We start from the raw sequence: 19,009 nt of genomic DNA on the forward strand, positions 1-19,009 counted from the left end.
TCTCCCGCGTGACAGGCGGGGATACTCACCACTATACTAACGAGGACGCTCCTGGCGCCGGGAAGCTGCGCCTCGGCCTCGCGCGGCGCCCGCCACGTCACGGGAACCCGACGGAAGATTGAATTTCCTAGAAGTAACATTAAAAGTAACCGGGAAAAGGGGATACCTTACGTAATTACTTAACGCAATATAGGAAAACATTATTTGGACGCGTAAGTTAAACACTGGATCCCCCGTCCTGAGAGGTCCCGGCGGCGTGACGTCACACTCACGCCACACGTTTCAGCGGGGACGTGAGCTGTGCGTCGGAGAAACTTGGTCAGAACTTGGAGTTCATAAACTGACAGTGGAAAAGGCGGTCCTGCCGCCGAGCGGCTCCTCTGCGACTCGGCGTCCCCGCAGCCGCACGCGGGTGTGTCCGGGATCGTCCGCTCGTGCCTTCCAATCGATACACCGCGCTTCCCGGGGCGCCGGGCGACCGGGGCCGGGGCCGGGGCCGGGGCTGGGGCCCCGCGCGGCGGGAGGAAAAGGCTGCGTCGGCGGGAATGAACCCGGGCAACTGCTCGGAAGGCAGCCGTGCTCACCACGGTACCACCAACGCCCGCCGGCCCGCCGCTCAGGAGGCCCTGCGCCCCGCGCCGCCAGGGGGACGGCCGGCCCCCAACACGGGCTCCCCCGGGCGTCGGGCCGGACGGCCACTCGGGACGGAGCGTCCGGCGACACTGGCCGGACAGGGGAACACTGCAGTGGCTCGGCCCCTCCAGAGACCTCCGGGGAAAACGGGGCTCTGCTGTGAACGATGACGAGGCACAAGAGACAGTGTCATTTTCCCTGTTTGGCGAGGGGTCCGGGGAGAGTTCTAATTTTATGTAAAACCGTAAACACACACAGCACGGCTGTAGCCTGACGTCATGACAGAACAGTGTGTGACAACCTTAAAAGAAAGTGAGAAAACACCTGGCTCTCGTGTCAGGATGGCCGAGCGGTCTAAGGCGCTGCGTTCAGGTCGCAGTCTCCCCTGGAGGCGTGGGTTCGAATCCCACTCCTGACAAGAGGTGCTTTTGCCTTTTTCCAACAAGCAGGATTGAACTCCTGGAGAAAGAATCGACCGCCAGCCGCGTGCGTCTTCTGCGTATCTACACGTGAAGGCTGTGACTGTGGAGCTGGGTCTGCTTTTTGTCTTACTGGCGGAGACTGGTCCCAATTGGGGAAGCAGTGATCTACCCCCGTGAAACCATTGTTTTTCCCTCCACGCTCCAACTTCTCAGGGCGTTTATCCCATGCTTCATCCCACAAGCACGCACCGAGCTCCTTCTGCTACACGCCAAGCACACAGTGCACGCAGATACCCACGACGCCCGACCGCAAGGCACAGGCCGCGACCCAGGCCCCTCAGGGCCGCCCTGGCCCGCGTCCCCGACCGCTCAGGCCGTGCTGTTCGGCTCTGCGAAGCCTCGGCCGACCCCGGCCACCACCCACCAGCCGTTCTGATCGGCAGCTTGGCCCCGTGGCCAGGGCCAGGAGTTGGGCTGGGGGAGGAGAGTCACAGAGAGGAAAGGTAAACCCCGAGTTGCTTGTTTCCAGAACTCCTTTTTCGTGAATATCTCAAATAAGCCGCTTTCTGATTTGGGCGGAGCTGGTTATGGAGAAATCTTGTCCTTTTGGGAAGAGGTTGAATGTGTGACGTCCGGAAGTGTGAGGATGGAAGACCTTTAGGTTCATTACTAAAAGTTTGCCAGACTGCATTCTTTGTTATTTACTAGACTATGACCTTGGGGAATACCTTTGACTTTTCTGAGCCTTGGTTTGCTTGCAGTAAAATGGAGATAGAATTATTGTGCGAGTGACTGCGCTAAGCTGGGGGCACATTAGAAATGCAGGCGTCAGAGCTCGGAATGCACATCCCCCAGGTAACCCATGTGCGTGGGAACTGCGGGAAGCCCCGGTCCAGCTAATCTAGCTTCGTGCAGGTTGTTGAGCTTGGACTATCCTTTCCCTGCTTCTCACCAGGCCCCCTTTTACTATCATTTGAACACATAGACTGTGTCAGACACTGTGCTGAGAGCAGAGGACACAAAGTGAAATGACGGAACTGTGTGTGAAGGAATGAGGATGAGCGTGCGCTCACAGGAGAGACGTAAAAAGTAAGCAAGTAACCACGGGCCTGAACCACGTGGTTGACGGTAACATCACCAGTGGTGAGTCATGGGGGTCCCAAAGCCCACGATGTAATGCATGAAACTGCCTCTCACTCGCCCTGTGGACTTCTTCCCCAAACACCTGTCTGATCAAGAAAGAACATCAGCCCGTCCGGCCCAGTAGCTACCAAGGAGGGTCCGTGGGTCCCGCCAGCCCCAGTTCGGTGGCCCAAGGGGACCCCCTGGTTGGCTGCACATTTTAGCCAAGGGCCTGCAAAAGAAGGGTCACAACTCAGAAGGGAAAGGTGCCCCGCCTGCTGAGGGTCTGCCTTGCCAAAGCTCCTCCGACCTTCTCTCCCAGCCCTGGGCAGCCTCAGAACCCCACCTGCCCCACCCCCAGAGCTCCAGGTGTAGCCCTAAAGCCGGCACCTGCGTACCTGGACACTAAGCACAGCATCACACGGGCATTCCAGTGTCATTCACTGCTTTACTTGTTAATTCAAAGAGGCTCTGGGATAGAGAAGCTTGCTTTCTACACACACTTCAACTTCATTCACGTTTAGTAACTTAGTTCGAGTATCTTGAAAAGCAGAACAGGCATTAAAGTGCTGACTTAAATAAACACTGTGAGCTGGAGGGGTGCTCATGACCCAAACTGAGGACAAAAAGCAAGTTATAGAATCAAACGTGTGCTGTGAAACTGTACATGAAGGCGGGGACACCAGCTACTTGTAAACCCTTGAATAAGTCATTGCAACCACCTGGCCCGCAGCTTCCTGAATTTTAAAATGAGGAAATTAGACTACATCATTTCCAAGGATTATCGAGGTTTAAAACTCTCTAAATTGGCCAAAGAATTTACTCATTCCACAAATAGTACTGCATTCTTTACCGTGTGCCAGACACCGACCTGAACTCAACGTACATAGTAGTGAACAAGACGCAGGCCCTGCTCTCCTGGGGGTCAGACAACAAACAGGTGAACAAACACCCATCAGTCAGTAATAAGCACAGCGGAGAAAAGAAAGCAGCAGCGGGGACTTAGGAGACGGTGGGCAGTGGGGCTGTACTGAATGGTGAGGGAGGCCTCCCTGATAAGGTGTAACCGCACGTGAACTCCGTTTCTGTAGCATGCATTCTGCTTTCATCCAAGCCAGCTTTGTTCATCCTGCTAGAACTGTAACCTGCATTTTCCCCAGACCCTCCTACCTGTACATACGCTGTATGTCCACTCCTTTTAATCATTAAGCTCTTAGAACACTGGGTTCGGGTCAACACCAAATTCACTTAAGAATAAAGCTTCAGGTCTATCAATCATGACCAAGATAGAACCACCAAACCTCCAACTAGAATAAGGTTTGACTCAAACAGAGATAACACCTACGCCTCAGTTCTCTTTCAGTTCTGGGTTCATGAAAGCACATCAGCCCCACAAACCACATCCCCTGCGAACTGGACCGAACAAGGCCATGACTGACACCAGGACCCATAGCCATGACCAACTGCTCTCTGCTTTGGCCCCGACCAATTAGTGGAGCCCACGACCCCCACTCCCATAAAGACCACGGTTAAAGATTGTTCCCTCGTGTAACCTGGCTGCTAGAGCCATGGGGGAGCCAGGTCTCTGAGCAATAGCTCACCTGTGTCTCGGGCTTGGCGCCAACTCCTTAAATAAACCTGTCTTTCTCTGCAGCAAACTCCTGCTCATGTTTTCTTTTGGTTTGGATAAGCGCAAGCAAGTGGACCCCTTGAGTCTGCGGTAACAAGGTGACATTTGAGTAAAGACCATGATATGACATCTGTCAGAAAGAACATTCCAGAAACAGGAAATAGCCTGAGCTCTGAGCAGAAGTACAACTAGTGTGTTCAAGGAAGCAAGGAGCAGCAGCAGATGAGGCCAGAAGCAGCGAGGTGCCTGCAGAGCCTGCAAAGGACACAGGTGAGCGCCTCTACCCACACTTGAGCACGGCCGCTTGGGCAGTGTCCTGAGACTGGACTGCAGGGCGCAAGGGGGAGTGTAGGGACCGGTCAGCAGGCTGTCCAGTCAGCCCAGCGAGGGTGGTGGTGGCTCGGACCGAGGTGCTGGCAGCGGGAGAGTACTAAGAAGTGGTCAGCATGCTGGCTGTAGTCTGAAAGTGGACGCAAGATTTGCTGTTTTTGTATCTGAGGAGCCTCCTTGGAGGGTGGATAAACAACTCGTCCTTGCACAGCTGGGTGCGCTGTGTCTGTTCCCTCAGGAACTCCGTTAGCCGGCTCTGCAGATCACAGGCTCTTCTGTAGCCCAGGTGGCTGTCAGGGAGGGGCTGAGGGCAGGAGGAAAGGTGCTGCGGCCGGCCGCTGTTACGTCGCGGGATGTGGGTCACTTATCCTGAGGGCTCTTGTTCCGTGGGACTTTGTCATTTCCCCCCTCCCTCAGTGAGTTTCGAAGTTCTCTCTGCGCAGAGAAGTACAGCCCTGTGTCCACTGCAAACAGGAATCCCATCACCAGGCAGAATGCCATCTGCCACAGTAGGAAGAATGGAACTGCCGAACCTAAGAGGAGAGGCAGAGGGTGAGGCAACGGCAGTGGCTGAGGCACAGATTAGGAATCCACAGCCAGGCCCCCAGTGGGGAGCTTCTGTGACGTCACCCAAGCCAGGGGCTACAGCCCAGGTCAAGAGCAGGTGTGAAGTCTTCAGAGCATGTCTTCATCTCTGTGCCTTCCCGAAGAAAGCAACGCTCAGCATCTCCCAGGGGGACCTGGGCACAAGTGTTTACAGGGACACTGGTATTAATAGAAGTTGAAGGGGCTCAGACCAGGCCTCCCTGAGCTGTGCTACTTTGGCACATGGATAATTTGAGCTGAAGGCAATGGGACCCGACAGGCTCACGAGAAACTCTCACCTCTCCCTTAAAGAATTTAAATGAGGGGCCTTGCACAGAGGAAGAGCTGTCACCAGAAATAAGTCTTATGACCTGTGCACAGGGCAGCACAAACTTCCCATTTCTGAGTGTCTGCTCTTATGGTCCTGCAGCGACCTCCTCTCCTGTGAAGCCCCAGGCACCTCACCTCATCCTTAGCTCACAATGTCCCATATCCCTCCTGTTTCCTGTCTGTCCGTAGGGTCTCTGACTCTCTTGTGTCTGTCCCATACGTACGTGTATAATTAAATTTGCTCATTTTCTCTTGTTAATCAGTTCATGTCGATTTAATTATTAGACCAGAGGAAAGAAGCTAGAAGGGTAGAGCACATTTCTTACTCCCCACAGAGTTATAGAGAAAAAGGTTTGGCAAGTGCCTTACAAAACTCAGTTAAAAAGTCTTTAAACATCTTATTCACCGGGGTTTCCTGGACCTTTAATGAGCAACACGAATGGAGGACAACAAATCTGCACTGAGAGGAGCACAGAGCCCTTCACTCTGAAAAGCCTCTCAAGTATGTGGCCCGGGCACCTCCTCTGGGGAGCCCTGAACTAGGGCACCCACCAAGCACAGCAGTGCTGCACTCACCAGCTCTGCTCAGCCGGGGCTGGGGGGTGGGGGGGCTCGCCATGCTTCCTGAGAGGGCATCTGGGTTTCACACTACACTTCCTCAAGAACAGATGGAGGCCTAGATTTCGGGATGTGGGGAGAGAATCTCATGCCAAGGTGGCTGCCCCACGCCAAGACTTGAGCCTAGGCCGAGAGGATCCGTGGGGAAACACAAGAAAGCCTGAGAACCATAGAGACAGATGGGCATGTGACAAAGGGAAGTGGTCTGAATGAGGTGGAAAAGAGGGCAGGTGGTGATGTCTGGTAGACGGACTGGGGAGGATTGAAGAGTTGGCTCTGTCCCCTGAGAATTAAAACTCTGAGAGAATCACACTGTTTCTATAGGAGTGCTCAAGGACAGGGCTACATGTGCACAGGGCATCAGGGCAGCCGGGGTTTTGAGGGTCCCCCTAAGGTCAAAGAGAATGCAGGTTGGGGGAGGGGTATCACTTTGTGAGTGGTGTAAATGTCTATCACATTGTTTTGTACACCTGAAACTAACACACACACACACACACACACACACACTCACAAACAGAATGCAGGGACTGATGACCTAAACACATCAGTAATCCCCGCCCCCAACCCTCCAAGGCCTGGAGTTCCTTGAACTGCCTTGGTCCCCACCTTGGACGGTGATATTCACAGGCTGTGACACGTGCTGTGTGCGCCCTATGATTCCCAAGCAGTGGTACTCGCCACTGTGGCTGGCGTTGGCTTGTGGGATGGAGAAGCTGGAATTCTGGTAGGAAAACGTCTTGGATTTTCCATTCTGGTAGAATGAGATCTTGTGCAGAGGCTTGTTCCTCCAGCTGTGGCACCTCAGCTCGATGGGCTCCCCGGCCTGGAACACCAGGCGAGGGGTCTGGAGCAGCAGCCAGTCTGAAAGACAAAGGGAGCACAGGACCCGCGAGGTGAGTCGGCTCAGACCCAGACCATCCTGACGGCTGGGGCGTGATGTGTGGAGGGCAGAGCTTGAGTCTGGAACCAGGTGGGCCTGGCCTCTCTTCTGGCGCCCGTCCGTGAACTCTGTAGTCATGGGCAAGTCATGTGACTCTCCTGGGCCTTCCTGTCCTCATCTGTGAAGGTGGACATGGAGATACCATGCATAGTAGTTCCTGGCACACAGTAGGTGCTCAGGATGTGCTTGTCCTGGGAGGAGGTGGCTGCAGCCGCGGAAAGACACCAAGGAAAGGACAGTTTCTGAAGCTGGATACCAAGGCCCTGGTAGCTCAGAGAATGTGGAAGGATGTGGGCAGAAGACTGGAAGGTGCTTCCTGGCAGGTGTGAGCAATTGTCTTACAGGCACAACGTGGCATTACGTGAGTCTGGGCCCCTGGAGCATAGAGGTGTTCAGAAGTTCCAAACAGGAAGAGAAGGAGCCCAGTCCTGGGGCTGCGAGCTGGAGGAATTCAAACCCTAACTGGAGAGCAGAGTGTCTGCATTTCAGGAACTGCAGAGGCTCCTGAACAGGACCTGAAACCTTCCATTTGTATGGATATAGCATTTGTGGTCTGCAGATTACTAATTTAATGGTAACTTTTGAACAAATTTTGGGAAGTGAGGGTGGCAGCCATTGACTGTATTAGCAACAAGTGGGGCCTCATAATGAAGGGCTCTCCCACCCTGGATGGAATCTTCCATCCACAACAGAAATGAAAATGTGTGGCCTTTTGAATTCAGTATGCAATTGTGACTTTGAATAAGAGCAGCATTAAAACCAGCTTTTAAATGTAAAATCAGTATTCCCTGCCCAGCCTACAAACATCCCCACTCCCTTCATTGATGGCAGAGTAATCAGATTCCAAAATTCCGCTACCTTGGAGAACAAGTCTGTAAAGAAGGTTCCAAAAAAACTGCCTAGAAAAAAATTCCAATTGCTCTAATTACTATAAAAATAAATAGTAGAATTCATTATATCTTATTTAAATGAAAACTCATTTAAGAAAACCATATCTTGTACACAGAAGGCCAGGAACTGCTGTTGAGACTTCAGGACACAAATGGGAATTTCTTACACGGAACACTCAGAGACGCATGAACACCTAAGGCACATCATGGGCCTCCCTTAGTTAACACTAACGAAGTCTCACCTCATTCAGGAGTAAAAGGTAAAGAGCCTCCCCTGCCCTGCTCTGCCCCTCCCCGCCCTCCCCCACTATGACCTCATCTCAGGAATCCCCGTGGCTCCCTCTGGCCTCCTGCACCCTGGGTGGCCACACTGCGAGAGGGCAGGATGGCTTTCCCCAGCAAAGATTTCCTTCTGCTTCTCTCACACCCGGCGGCCTGTTTGTGGCCTTGTCACCACCTTCTTGCTCAATGAGGACTGAGGAGAAACGGCCCAACGTACACCAAGGCACTGCCGCCCCACCCCACGCAGAAAGGGGTGCGGGGGTGAAAAGGGATACGACCACTTCAAACAGCTCCCAGCCACGCTTCCCAGCGAACAGCCACCCCTTCCCGACAGCCTGGCCGTGCCAGCAGATGGCATCTCTCCTCTCTCCCCACGCCTCCCGGGGCCTTGCTCCACTGACCGGAAACCACATCCAGATGTACGGGGTCACTGAGGCTGGTCTGGTCCGTCTGGCAGCTGTAGTCACCACTGTCATTGCCGCTCACCTGGAGGCGGTAGCTGGGCTGGACCTGGGCCGGGATGGGGTTCCCGTTGTGGAACCAGCGGGTGGGGCTGTTCCCGGAGGCGTGGGGCCCCTGGCAGCTCAGAGTCACGTTGTCCTCCTGGAGCAGGTTGACCCACGGGGGCTGGAGGCTGAGCACCGCCTTCGGGAGAGCTGCTGAGGGGCAGACGGCAGGAAGGGATGGGAATAACCTTGGAAGGAGCAGGGTTTCCAAAGGAGCTCCCAGGGACCTACTGTAGACCCCCCTAAAGATCAGTGGGCTTGCAGCAGATTCATTTCCTTTGCGTCTTTGGGTCATCAGCGGAGCTAGCAGGAACCTTATCAGAAATCAAACCCCAAGCACCACTAAAGTGGGGAACCACCCGTGCTGAGCACAAGCCCGGTTCTTGGTGGAACAAAGATCTCCCCACACAGTAGATAGTCACAATAGGAGGCAGTGCTGCTATGAGCCCAAGGGCATAGGGCACACTCACCAGCTCCCCTGTCTGCGGAAGCTGTAAGAGAAGAGAGCCGGTCAGCGCAGGAGGACACAGGCTAAGTGGGTGCGCAGAGGGCTGGGGAGGTGAGATGGACTTCCTTCTCTCCCCAGGACCCATCCCAAAAGCCTGTTTCCCGTTCATCCCCCATAAGAGGACCCCTTTCTTAGGGCCTCCTCTCATGCCTATCTCCACAAGGCTACAGAGTAAACATCCTGTTCTGTGCAGAGACTGTGACAGGACCTGCACTTGGACCTTGGGACCACTGGAACGATAAGAACTCAGCATTCTCCCTCCACTTTCAATCCGTCCCCAGCTTCAGGGCCCAGGCCTGCTCCTGGTCCCTGCGCTGGGTCGCAGTGGCTGAGACCCCCGTCCCAGGCGACCCCTACTCACCCAGCAGTAGCAAAACAGTCAGTGGTTGAAGCAGCCACAGGCTTCTAGGACGTACATTGTACAGCATTTGGTCCTCACAGCTAACCCAGAGCTGGGCGTCGGTCCAGTGGGGTTTAGGAGATGAACTAAGGAAAGAGGAAGGAAATTGTCTCATGCTCTCACACAGCTTTCGACTGTCACCAGATTCCATTTCTGCTAAGGAATCAGCAGTAACAAATCAAACTACAAGGCTGCTTTACAGACCAACTCTCTTTCACCGGCAGCTTGTTTCGTACTTGTGAAAACCCTCGCCAGCGTTACTGTGCTGGTGACAAAGCTGGGGGTGCAGCCCTTGTCATGGCTTGTCCACCCATGCACTGCCCACCCATGACATGCCCCGGGCTGCCTCTCTGGCCAGGATGCACAAGTTCTAAATGAGTATTGTCCCAGACACAATAGAGACCCAGTTATATCTGCAATCAACCACAAGAAAATAGTCGTTATCTGTGGGAAACACTCAACTCAAGAAACACTCTGACTACATCACACGAAAAACTGTGTCCTCCCTTCATTTGCCCTTCACACTCGCCAACTCCCTCAACCCTCCAAACAGAAGAGAAAATTCTCAAGTGCAAGGAACAATTTTGTTAAGAAAGCCACAAAGTCATTTCAAGGCTATTCTGTGTAGCATGACAGGGTTGAGAGCCATGCAGAATGGTTACAGTGGCTAAAAGTCATAGCAAAAACTCACAGACAGAAGGACATCAAACTTACAAGGTCTGCACATTCATCAACAGAGTGAAAATATAACCTACAGAATGGGAGAATACAGTTACAAATCATTATCTGATACGGGGCTAACATCCAGAATATATAAAGAATTCCTACAACTCAACAGCAACAACAACACAAATAACCTGATTTTTAAAATGGGCAAAAGACCTGAACAGACATTTCTCCAAAGAAGACAGATAAACAGCCAACATGCATCGCTAATTGTTAGAGGAAACATAAATTAAAACCACAAGATAACACCTCATACTTGTCAGAATGGCCACTATCAGAAAACAAAATAACAAGTGTTTGCGAAGATGTGGAGAAAGTGGACCCCTCATGCACTGCTGGTGGGAGTGTAAAATGGCACAGCTGTTGTTATGGAAGTCAGTATGGAGGTTCCTCAAAAAATTAAAAACAGCATTGCCATGTGATCCAGCAATTCCACTTCTGGATATTTACCCAAAAGAATTCGGAGCAAGGTCTCCAACAGATATGTGCACACTCGTGTTCACTGCAGCGCGATTCACAGTAGCCAACAGGCAGGAGCAGCCCAGATGTCCCCTGACAGATGGAAGGATAAACAAAGCGTGCGCTGCACACACCGTGAATGGGATGTTCCTGGACCTTGAAACAGGAGATCCTGCCATGTGCTCCCACGAGGATGAGCCTGGAGGGTATCCTGCTCCGTGAGACAAGCCGGTCACAGAAAGCAGGAACTGCGTACGAAGGGTCTAAAGCAGTCGAACTCACAGAAACAGAAAGCAGCATGGTGGCTGCCAGGGGAGGGCAGTGTTGAGGGGTGCAGAGCTCCAGTTTTTCAAGATGAAGGCTTCTTGAGACCTGGGTCCCACCCCGCAGTGTGAACAGACTTCACATTACTGACTGTACATGTGAAACGGTGAAGGTGGTAAATTATATGTTACGTGGGGTTTTTCAGGCAGTTACAAAAAGAGTTAAGTCAGACTACAGGGTTTCGGACAAGGTGCTTAACCTCTCAAACTCCAGTTTCCCCATCCGTGAAATGGACGCTGTCTGGTACCTAATAAATGTCCAGTGAAAAGTAGCTTTTATTCTTGTGAATGGTACCAAAGATTTTTAACCTCTGGATTTTTCTGGAAGCAGTGCTATCCTTCTCCATGTGATCTCATCTCTCTCTGTCTCGGAGTCAGAGATCATCCTGGAATTTTTAGGCTTCTGGAAGGCCCCAGCCCGAATGCCTTTACTCCCCTGCAGGCTGCTATGCAGGCAGAACTTTGGGCACAAAGTCCCCTATCTCGTTGTAGCTGTCACTTTTACAAGTACAACTGGGCTCTCCACAGTGTCTCCTACCTTTGTTTCTAACATCCTTTTCGATTGTCTCATTAGCATAACCTGAACTGTTAACTCAGCATTATTGCAACCCCTCTTAACAGCTGTGGTCACCACTTATGATAATGAAATTGTTACCGTTGGATCTCGGTGGTTCAAATTCGCAATGGCTAAATCATCACCAGAACATTCCCATTCACTCGGGCACGGAAGCCTCTGCACCTTCTTTCAGAATTTGAACTTACGATACATTGTAGGTTCTGCTTTGCAAAGAACAAAGAAAAAAAAAGTGAAGTGTGACATCTGATAACAGCTGATTCAAGCTGCTGACAACAGAACTTAAGAGCAGAAGTTTCATTTACAGAATTACAGGAAAAGAAGGCTGGAGTCCAAACCCCTTGTTTTTATAAATGAGGAACCATGGCCCAGATGAGAGCTGTGAGTTGCCGGACGTGTCTCTCTTAAGTGCTACCGTATATGTGAGTGGCCTCTGGTACTGACTCTCCTCTCTCGTAATCATCAGAAAAGAAGCCGTGTCAGCTTCTCTAAAACGGTGTCTTGGAGGGAAATAGTTCCCTAAAATTTAGGTGTTTTGTTTCCTTAGGAGACAGGAAGAGGAAGACCTTGCCTGATGCATCACTTGCAGAGCATGTCTCTATCTGCACCAATTTACAAACGAACTTCGACTTTAGTCCCTGAAATTTAACACCATTGAGTACAGTCAAGATGACATTTACCTAGAAAACCATCAAAGTACTTGCTACTAAGATGCTTCCTACCTCAATGTTCCCGTTGATTGTCAGACACTATAAAATAGCATCTGTTCAGTTCTCCTCCCAGGTAGCAAAATCAGGCAGGCCAGCCCAATAGATGGGGTTCCCATGGGATCAGGACGGACGGATGGCTGTTGGTATGTCGACAGCAAACGTATCTATGGCTGGAGGTTCATGGATTGAAAGGACAAATTAAAAACTGTGTTCTGGAAACAGTATTAAGTGTCAAAGTCAGGGAATTCTGCCAAACAGGTCGAGAGGCCTGAAGGTTTGAGAACTGGGTTACAGATAAGCGGGAGAATGTTTTAGGGGAATGCAACAGATGGCGACGGTTTGCTGATTGGAGACTGACTTTCCCTATTAACTAGGGGGGGTGTGTGGTAGACAGGCATCGCCAGAAGAGGGCCTGGAGAACAGGAAACAGCTTCCTGGCACCCCTGACAGGATCCACGTGTGGCTAGGCGTCCTCCAGAGCAGAGCTGTCCCACAGCCATGTGCTGGCCACCACACCTCGAAAGGCCAGTTTTCTAGGAGCCATATTTTAAAAAGTAAAAAATACAGACACTGAAAGCAAAAAAATCACCCAGTACCTGATCATTCTCTAGCAGTTACAAAATTACAAGTGCATAAACTTCATATTACTTTGTATTATGTCTCCAGATACAATAGCCACAATATGGGTTAAAAATACGTAATGTTGAGATCTATGGTCAGTAGGCACCTGGCATTCATGCTCCATTCCATTCCCGTGCCGGCTCCGGGCTGGAAGGACTGATTTCTTCACTATTCCCCCCTCTCTTCAGGCCAGGTCCCAACACTGCCCAAGGAACGTTACAATGACCAATGACTAATCGGACTCTGTCTTTAGAAATTAAGGTGCAGAGACTTTAGTTGGATGACGGCAGGTACTTAATTGAAAGATCATGTAGAGTCAGACTGTGTTATGTTCTGAGGAAGTAAAGCAAGCGTCTGGGAGAGGGAGAGGGGAGAAGGAGAGTGAGAGAGTGAGAGAGTGAGAGACGTGACTGATGGAAATGGGGAGAAGTAGAGTGGTCATGTCTTCAGCTTCTGGCTTACCATAATATCAGTTTCAGTTTCCCTTCCTGTCTACCAGCCAGCTCGTGGCTTGCTATGTTTCCTGTCTTTGAATGTCTTCCAGGTTTCCTCTTACGTGCTTACAATCAACCTTCTTTATTTAGTCTAGTTGGAGTGCATTTTGTTTTCTTGCAATCCACATTTTTCTTTGGTGGAGGACCCAGTGACTCACACGTTGGAGGGAATCAGCTGCTCAGGCTGGTAGCTTCAGGAGAGAAAGTAGGGGGGGTAAGGGGGGGGGGGCTGAAGGGTGATCTGAAAGGGGTTGGAAGGATAGAAACGAAAGAACGTAAGGTGTTTCACTGTAATATTTTGCTGATGGTTCCTCTCGTGCCTTTGATATTTGCCTAAACAACAGAGGATTACCTAAGCTATTTTCTTCTTCAAACAAAAAACAAAAAAATTCAGAGAAAAAGTCACGTACTGACTCTCCCAGATTTTCGGGCCACTGTCCAGCTCCCCTGTCATTCTTGACCGTGATGTCCTCCTCACAAGCCTGGGAGCTATGAGGGCAGGAAAAGTATCCCTTCCTTCCAGGTGTGGGGAGCTGGCGTGGAAGGTCTCCCATGTGGGTCCACACCACCTTTGCCACCATGCCACATGCTAAGGAATATGCTCTTGTTTTGTTTAAAATGGGATTGCACACTTTTTTGGAAACTCATGCCCCTGTCCTGTAGGGGCCTCTTCCAGAGGGGGTGTAAACAAAAGGTAAAATTAATGTTTAATTTCACCCAATACATTAGTTTTCTAGGTTTGCATAACAAAGTAGCCCACACTGAGGGGCTTAGACAACGGGAATGGATTGTCTCACACCTCAGAGGCCAGGAGTCAGGCCAGAGAACCCCACGCTCCCTCCCTCCCTTGGAAAGCAAAAGGAAGGGTCTGTTCCCAGCCTCTGTCCCTGCTTCTGAGGCTTCCTGGCTTGTGGGAGCATAATGCCAATCTCTGCCTGCATTGCCATCTTACATGCCTTCTCTCTGTGTGTCTCTGTGTGTCCTCTCCTCTTTTTATAGGGACACCAGTTGTTGGATTTAGCCCCCCCCCCAAATCCAGAATGATTTTATCTTGATATCCTCAACTAATTACATGTGCAGAGATACTATGCCCTATCCGGTTACAGTCAGAGCTTCCGTGTCAATCTCAGGCACACACGCTCAAGTCACTACGCAAGCGTAGTATGAAAGCGTTCTTATTAAAACATCACACGCTTGTCTCAATCAGCACTTACTTCACAGATTACTAGTGAAATGGACATGGTCACATAGGCCTTGTCTACTAAAATTCTTCTATGAACACCCTAGGGACTTTCATATGTTTTCAACTGTCCTGCTCTCCTTTTCTTATTGATTTCTGGGAAAACATGAGAGAGAATGCAACTGGTTTCCCTGGTTCAAATACTGCAAACGTTTCTGTTGTTTCATTTTTTTGTCATTTGACCCTGTATATGGGGATTCTAACCAGTTAAATGGTTTTCATTTAAAAACATGTGACTTTGGTCATAGAAAGAAGTAATCTACCCACAGCAGTATTGTAGTAGCTCTGGTACCATGGTTTGAAATAAGTAGGTTTAAATATTTGACCCATCACAAGTGTATTGAGGTGTAGAAGGGAAATGAAGAAACAGGGGGCCTAAAACTGCCATAATCCGAGAGAACCAAACCATTTCCCTACAATATGTCTCAGTAATTTGAAAAGCAATTCAGTACCCAGAAACAGTGTTCCACTGTCAAAACATCAAGAGAAACACTCTAGCCACATACGAAAACATATGTATATATTTAATATACCAGCTACTCTGAAAGACAGATCTATGAAACCAGGAAATAGACGATAACTATGATTGTTTTAAAATATTTGAAAGGTTAGAATTCAGACAACAAACTAGAAATCAGGGATCATCCACCACATAGGTGACAGGTGCCAACAGCACATTTGTACCCACTTGGGGACAGCCAGGGAGGGAACCTGTCAACAATCGTCATGAAGAAAGCAAAAGGCAACTTGGCCGAAATGCACCCTCATGCTCAGAACCTAAACCCAGTCGGCAGCTGCATGCTAGTGACCCACCGGGTGATGAGTGACACGGCATGGGCGTCGCCTGTTGTCTTCAGATAAACAGCAGGCTAAGGTAGGGCCACTGGAAGGCGGCAAGAACTGCAGTGTCCTCGTGGGACCGGAGGGACAGCGACGCTGACTGCACAGGGCCCCGAGCAGGCCCTGCCACCTGGACTGTGTGGAGCTGGCGGAGGGGCGCCCAGGTCGGGAGTCGGTGTCCACGCCGGGCTGCCCCCGGGACCGCCCGCCCGCGTGACGAGCGAGCGCGAGGGCTGCGCGCGGGGCAGGCCCGGACGTGGACGAGTGCGGAGCTCCCTGTCCGCGCCGTGCACCGGGGGAGGCCGAGGAGAGCAGTGACCCGGGACCCAGGGGCTGCCCGCCCCGGCCCTGCTGCCCCACTCCGGCCACCCTTTCTCCTCGGGGCGCCCGCGGGAGGCCGCCAGCAGCCGCTCCGGGGTCCGGGCCCGGCGCCCGCCCACACAGCCCGGCGGCCCGGCGGCCGTGACGCTCAGCGCCGCCTCCCAGTCTTGCTCCCACGTTCGTCCCCAGTCTTCACTCTCTGCCTCCCCAGTTCCACGCCTTTGAGAAAGTGGGGTCATGTGACCTCGGCTGCCATTTAAGGCAGTTTTGGGGTCCTACCGTGCGTCCACAGTTTCCCTCTGAGCATAGCCTTCGCTGCAGCTTCCATAGGCTTTACGTGTCCGCTCTTTCCCGCTTCCTGGGATTGTAAGGTACACTTCCGGGGAGGCCAGGACCTGGGATTACAGGGTACACTTCTCAGAGGACCACCAGGACCTGGGATTATAGGGTACACTTCTCAGAGGGCCACCAGGACCTGGGATTACAGGGTACACTTCTCAGAAGGCCACCAGGACCTGGGATTACAGGGTACACTTCTCAGAGGGCCACCAGGACCTGGGATTATAGGGTACACTTCCGGGGAGGCCAGGACCTGGGATTACAGGGTACACTTCTCAGAGGGCCACCAGGACCTGGGATTATAGGGTACACTTCTCAGAGGGCCACCAGGACCTGGGATTATAGGGTACACTTCCGGGGAGGCCAGGACCTGGGATTACAGGGTACACTTCTCAGAGGGCCACCAGGACCTGGGATTATAGGGTACACTTCTCAGAGGGCCACCAGGACCTGGGATTATAGGGTACACTTCCGGGGAGGCCAGGACCTGGGATTACAGGGTACACTTCTCAGAGGGCCACCAGGACCTGGGATTATAGGGTACACTTCTCAGAGGGCCACCAGGACCTGGGATTATAGGGTACACTTCCGGGGAGGCCAGGACCTGGGATTACAGGGTACACTTCTCAGAGGGCCACCAGGACCTGGGATTATAGGGTACACTTCTCAGAAGGCCACCAGGACCTGGGATTATAGGGTACACTTCCGGGGAGGCCAGGACCTGGGATTATAGGGTACACTTCTCAGAGGGCCACCAGCACCTGGGATTACAGGGTACACTTCCGGGGAGGCCAGGACCTGGGATTATAGGGTACACTTCTCAGAAGGCCACCAGGACCTGGGATTATAGGGTACACTTCTCAGAGGGCCACCAGGACCTGGGATTACAGGGTACACTTCTCAGAGGACCACCAGGACCTGGGATTATAGGGTACACTTCTCAGAGGGCCACCAGGACCTGGGATTACAGGGTACACTTCTCAGAGGGCCACCAGGACCTGGGATTATAGGGTACACTTCTCAGAGGGCCACCAGGACCTGGGATTACAGGGTACACTTCTCAGAGGGCCACCAGGACCTGGGATTACAGGGTACACTTCTCAGAGGACCACCAGGACCTGGGATTATAGGGTACACTTCCGGGGAGGCCAGGACCTGGGATTACAGGGTACACTTCTCAGAGGGCCACCAGGACCTGGGATTATAGGGTACACTTCTCAGAGGGCCACCAGGACCTGGGATTATAGGGTACACTTCCGGGGAGGCCAGGACCTGGGATTACAGGGTACACTTCTCAGAGGGCCACCAGGACCTGGGATTATAGGGTACACTTCTCAGAGGGCCACCAGGACCTGGGATTATAGGGTACACTTCTCAGAGGGCCACCAGGACCTGGGATTATAGGGTACACTTCCGGGGAGGCCAGGACCTGGGATTACAGGGTACACTTCTCAGAGGGCCACCAGGACCTGGGATTATAGGGTACACTTCTCAGAGGGCCACCAGGACCTGGGATTATAGGGTACACTTCCGGGGAGGCCAGGACCTGGGATTACAGGGTACACTTCTCAGAGGGCCACCAGGACCTGGGATTATAGGGTACACTTCTCAGAGGGCCACCAGGACCTGGGATTATAGGGTACACTTCCGGGGAGGCCAGGACCTGGGATTACAGGGTACACTTCTCAGAGGGCCACCAGGACCTGGGATTATAGGGTACACTTCTCAGAGGGCCACCAGGACCTGGGATTACAGGGTACACTTCTCAGAGGGCCACCAGGACCTGGGATTACAGGGTACACTTCTCAGAGGGCCACCAGGACCTGGGATTATAGGGTACACTTCTCAGAAGGCCACCAGGACCTGGGATTACAGGGTACACTTCTCAGAGGGCCACCAGGACCTGGGATTATAGGGTACACTTCTCAGAGGGCCACCAGGACCTGGGATTATAGGGTACACTTCCGGGGAGGCCAGGACCTGGGATTATAGGGTACACTTCTCAGAGGGCCACCAGGACCTGGGATTATAGGGTACACTTCTCAGAGGGCCACCAGGACCTGGGATTATAGGGTACACTTCCGGGGAGGCCAGGACCTGGGATTACAGGGTACACTTCTCAGAGGGCCACCAGGACCTGGGATTATAGGGTACACTTCTCAGAGGGCCACCAGGACCTGGGATTATAGGGTACACTTCCGGGGAGGCCAGGACCTGGGATTACAGGGTACACTTCTCAGAGGGCCACCAGGACCTGGGATTATAGGGTACACTTCTCAGAGGGCCGCCAGGACCTGGGATTACAGGGTACACTTCTCAGAGGGCCACCAGGACCTGGGATTACAGGGTACACTTCTCAGAGGGCCACCAGGACCTGGGATTATAGGGTACACTTCTCAGAAGGCCACCAGGACCTGGGATTACAGGGTACACTTCTCAGAGGGCCACCAGGACCTGGGATTATAGGGTACACTTCTCAGAGGGCCACCAGGACCTGGGATTATAGGGTACACTTCCGGGGAGGCCAGGACCTGGGATTATAGGGTACACTTCTCAGAGGGCCACCAGGACCTGGGATTACAGGGTACACTTCTCAGAGGGCCACCAGGACCTGGGATTATAGGGTACACTTCTCAGAAGGCCACCAGGACCTGGGATTACAGGGTACGCTTCTCAGAGGGCCACCAGGACCTGGGATTATAGGGTACACTTCTCAGAGGGCCACCAGGACCTGGGATTATAGGGTACACTTCCGGGGAGGCCAGGACCTGGGATTATAGGGTACACTTCTCAGAGGGCCACCAGGACCTGGGATTATAGGGTACACTTCTCAGAGGGCCACCAGGACCTGGGATTATAGGGTACACTTCTCAGAGGGCCACCAGGACCTGGGATTATAGGGTACACTTCTCAGAGGGCCACCAGGACCTGGGATTATAGGGTACACTTCTCAGAAGGCCACCAGGACCTGGGATTATAGGGTACACTTCCGGGGAGGCCAGGACCTGGGATTACAGGGTACACTTCTCAGAAGGCCACCAGCACCTGGGATTATAGGGTACACTTCCGGGGAGGCCAGGACCTGGGATTACAGGGTACACTTCTCAGAAGGCCACCAGCACCTGGGATTATAGGGTACACTTCCGGGGAGGCCAGCACCTGGGAT

The 19,009-nt window shown here is 52.3% G+C and overlaps 1 protein-coding gene across 4 annotated transcripts; it reads right to left on the minus strand.

Annotated features, from left to right (window-relative positions):
• Positions 1-2,607: 2,607 nt before the first annotated feature.
• On the minus strand, positions 2,608-10,661 carry LOC308487546 (low affinity immunoglobulin gamma Fc region receptor II-a-like). Of its 4 annotated transcripts, none has more exons than XM_081025928.1 (6): positions 10,516-10,661; positions 9,158-9,282; positions 8,759-8,779; positions 8,184-8,438; positions 6,277-6,531; positions 2,608-4,670 (listed from the first exon to the last, which is right to left on the minus strand). In XM_081025928.1, exons 2-6 carry the CDS (start codon positions 9,222-9,224, stop codon positions 4,498-4,500), a joined length of 771 nt encoding a protein of 256 aa, XP_080882054.1. In that variant the 5' UTR covers positions 9,225-9,282; positions 10,516-10,661; the 3' UTR covers positions 2,608-4,497. The 4 variants fall into 4 exon arrangements, with proteins under 4 accessions (XP_080882054.1, XP_080882053.1, XP_080882055.1 ...); XM_081025927.1 differs by having other exon boundaries at positions 8,184-8,441; positions 10,516-10,633; XM_081025929.1 differs by lacking the exon at positions 10,516-10,661 and having other exon boundaries at positions 2,608-4,877; positions 8,184-8,441; positions 9,158-9,259.
• Positions 10,662-19,009: the final 8,348 nt, after the last annotated feature.

The sequence above is a fragment of the Rhinolophus hipposideros genome (assembly GCF_964194185.1).
Source record: "Rhinolophus hipposideros genome assembly, chromosome: 19".
Lineage (NCBI taxonomy): Eukaryota > Metazoa > Chordata > Mammalia > Chiroptera > Rhinolophidae > Rhinolophus > Rhinolophus hipposideros.

What these genes read in the sequence shown, in the direction of transcription:
- LOC308487546 (XM_081025926.1), bottom strand. Translation starts at nt 8,583, where the DNA reads ATGACCCAAAGACGCAAAGGAAATGAATCTGCTGCAAGCCCACTGATC. An exon ending in ACATCTGGATGTGGTTTCCG is followed by an intron (nt 6,532 to 8,183) that starts GTCAGTGGAGCA and finishes TTTGTCTTTCAG; the next exon opens with ACTGGCTGCTGCTCCAGACC. An exon ending in TGTGAATATCACCGTCCAAG is followed by an intron (nt 4,671 to 6,276) that starts GTGGGGACCAAG and finishes CTCTCCTCTTAG; the next exon opens with GTTCGGCAGTTCCATTCTTC.